At 46.6% G+C, this 3228-nt stretch overlaps 1 protein-coding gene across 1 annotated transcript; it reads right to left on the reverse strand.

The window, feature by feature from the left end:
• Positions 1-604: 604 nt before the first annotated feature.
• On the reverse strand, positions 605-2505 carry LOC119358739 (bidirectional sugar transporter SWEET6b-like). The gene is made up of 5 exons (XM_037625171.1): positions 2368-2505; positions 2042-2258; positions 1752-1913; positions 1081-1200; positions 605-962 (listed from the first exon to the last, which is right to left on the reverse strand). Exons 1-5 carry the CDS (start codon positions 2445-2447, stop codon positions 801-803), a joined length of 741 nt encoding a protein of 246 aa, XP_037481068.1. The 5' UTR covers positions 2448-2505; the 3' UTR covers positions 605-800.
• Positions 2506-3228: the final 723 nt, after the last annotated feature.

Genomic DNA, 3228 nt, shown 5'->3' on the forward strand with positions numbered 1-3228 from the left:
ATGTTATTTTTATTTCCCTTAATAGAAATTTGTGGGAAAGGGCTGGAGTCTTACTAGTTAGAGCCACAAGTTGGTGGGCTATCTAATTTGAGCGGAGCTTTTCCTATACTCAACCTATTTTTCTTGACAAAGAAGTGTGTCTATATATACAGTAGACACCATGCGATCAAACACACCACTTTGAAATATATATGACAAACAATTAACATGTTACAAGATTCAGAAAAATATCTCTAGCAGGCACGACTCAAAACGTCATACTTGACCAAGCTGCAGAGCTGCTCGTTGCCTGTCCATGTGGTAACAAGGCAGCGTCACGGGAAAAGAGCAGAAGCCATCCAACCAAACCGGTAATTAGGTTAAGTCTGACTCCTTTTCTCCTACACCGTGTTCAAGTTGCATCACCAATAAGATGCCCTTTGGGTGTTTTTGTACAGAAAACGAAAGAGCCTTGCCCGAAACATAATACAAACACATCATGGATATTGAATAATTTCATTTAACATAGCCATCACACGCTGTAATTAAAAAAATCAATCGTATCATCACGTAAGAGCAGATTGAAAACAGGAAAGCATACATGGTGTCATAATACATCTGGGATAACTCAGCTGGATTGGTATTTATATACACTTGAAATAACACTATTAGTCTCGGACAGACGACAATGGTTCACGAAACTAGAGGCGATCTCAGACTCTACTAGCTAACAAAAAGTAGTACTAATTAACATCAACTTGTTGTAGTATCATCCGGTATTAACTACTCAACATCACTAGGGCTAAAAAACGAAGCCAAGTTTATTTTTCGATGGTGACGGAGACGTTGCCGCTGGTAACGGTGTTTTTGGTGAGGACAGTGGGCAGTTCCACGTTTTTGTCTTTCTTGGGGGTCAATCTGTAGTAGTAAAAGTACAGGATCAGCTGGATGAGGCCGAAGATTGTACCGAGGGCATTGGGGATCTGCACGGAATTTAAAGAGGATATAACAGTTAGATCAATCCGCGCTGAGGAGTTCCTGATTGTATGTCTGGCTGGGTTTGCGACTTCTTATTTCCAATGTGTATGTGTATGTACATACCGTGATGTAGATGTCAAACTTGATGAGCGCATAGCCCGTCCAGCAGCAGCCATTGAGGAAGTTCACCAGCGACAGGAAGAATGGCATGTACTCCACACTCTTGGTCCTGATCACTTTACCCTGCAAATAGGCAGTACAATATTACTACTTTCATCTTAAATTTTTGAGTTATATTTGTATTAGTACACTCGTAAGTTGGCAGAAGCATCCGTAATTAACAATTAGCCTGAGCTAGTAATTCAACTGTAAATGAAGTTTACCTTTGAGGTAGAAATAAACCGTAGGAAATTTTGATTAAAAAATATGATGTAGCATATTGTGGAAGAACTTGGGTGCGTGAGAGGTGAACAACTCAATTCGGACTTTTTATAACAGGGTTTTGGCACGAAAGTTAAAAAGTGAAAGGTGGGTGCACCTTTTAGATGGACATAGATTTTCAAGCAGAATCAACAACAAACAAGGTGTACTACTTAACAAATTAAGGTCTCTCAAAAGCGTCTACTAGAACTTTAAAAATAATTATAGGCAGGTATTTTTTTTCTTGAAAGCGCATAATTACCACACCACATGTGCACAATGCAGATTAATTAATTAGCCACCAGAACTAACAAGTTAAAGCGGTTATCAAAGATCACGGGTGGACGACCCTTAAGTTGGGGTGGTGTACGTACCATGATGGTGAGCGGGGAGGCGTACATGATGGAGCCGAAGATGACGCAGAGGATGCCTACGATCATGGAGCGCTTCTCATGGGTGTGGGCACCGAGGAGCACGCCGGCCACCACGACAGCCATGAACGCCGCCTCGAGGGCGAGCACGCCGAGCATCTTCCACTGCACACACAGCAGAGCACATGCACATGGCTTGGGTTAGGGGCTGGAGGATCTTCTGTACAGAAACTAAAGCCGAAAAGAGACAGTGGGACGGATGAGGAGGCATTAGGAGGGTTGCACGGACGTACCCTTGTGTTCTTGGCTGCGTAGATGATGAAGATGATGATGTAGGCGCCCTCAATGACGAGGCCGATGCCGTTGATGGTGAGGACGAGGGTGCTGTTGGGGTGGACGATGGGGAGCCCGTAAAAGAACCAGAGCAGGCAGTTCATGAGCGTCGCCAAGTAGGGGTCCGGTTTGAACTCCTCCACGTCCTTGGCCTTGTAGATCCGCCAGAACGTCGGCCTGCGTACGTACGTACAAGTAGAAAACGAGCCTCAAATTCATGCCCTAGCAGCCACCTTTCATATATGTATACATACAGAGTAGACGAGAGGAGGAGGAGTGGGCTTACACAGGGGAGAGGAAGAGCCCGAAGGAGATGACATTGCCTATGATGCCGACGATGTTGCGGGCCACGTCGGCGGAAACCATGATGCTCACCTAGATCGATCGATCGCCGGGAACACTACTCGATTGCTCGCCGGCAGCAAACGACTTGAGGAAGGTTGGTTGTGATTTGTTTGGGGCGTGGGTGGCCGAGCTTATATAGTAGGGGGTTCCCCGTCTCCTTCTCCAAGTTATATCCGATGTGGATATGGTGAAGGGTAGGTTAAACGGTTTGATTTGAGTGCAGTCCTCATCCAACTCCCTCTCCGGCCGTGCTCCCATCCAACGGCCGGCCGTGTCAATTTCTTCCTCGCCCGCGTCCTTTTTTCCAGCCAAAAAAGGATCATGCAGCTAGGAGCTAGCTCCTCTCCCACGTAACAATACTCCTACTCGGATAAACCCCATACAGTCGTACGCAAAACAAACAAGGACAACCCTGAGGGCGAAACTTTCACGGACCAAATCCAACCCAGCCGGCGTCACCCAAGGACGCTGCAAAGCCCAAGACCGACCCAGTCGTCCCAACGACTCCGGAAGCCCAACACGCGTGTTACGGGAGGCCGTGAAGTGCTGTTGATGCTCTATTCCATAGATCCCATAATATAAAACCGTTTTGGACACTATGCGGCGGAAGGAGTAATATACAATTATCTTTGGAAAACACTCCCTTCCAGACGGATGATGGCTCCCTCAAATCAGTCGGGTGCGTAACCGTTCGATCATATCCTATCGTGCGGTGCGCGTAGTGATCCAGTCAACAAACGACGCCTCTCTCTGAAACATCCCGCATGAACCGCAGCCCGGCCCACCATGGCACCACCCATGC

The sequence above is a fragment of the Triticum dicoccoides genome, chromosome 2A (assembly GCF_002162155.2).
Source record: "Triticum dicoccoides isolate Atlit2015 ecotype Zavitan chromosome 2A, WEW_v2.0, whole genome shotgun sequence".
Taxonomy (NCBI): Eukaryota; Viridiplantae; Streptophyta; class Magnoliopsida; order Poales; family Poaceae; genus Triticum; species Triticum dicoccoides.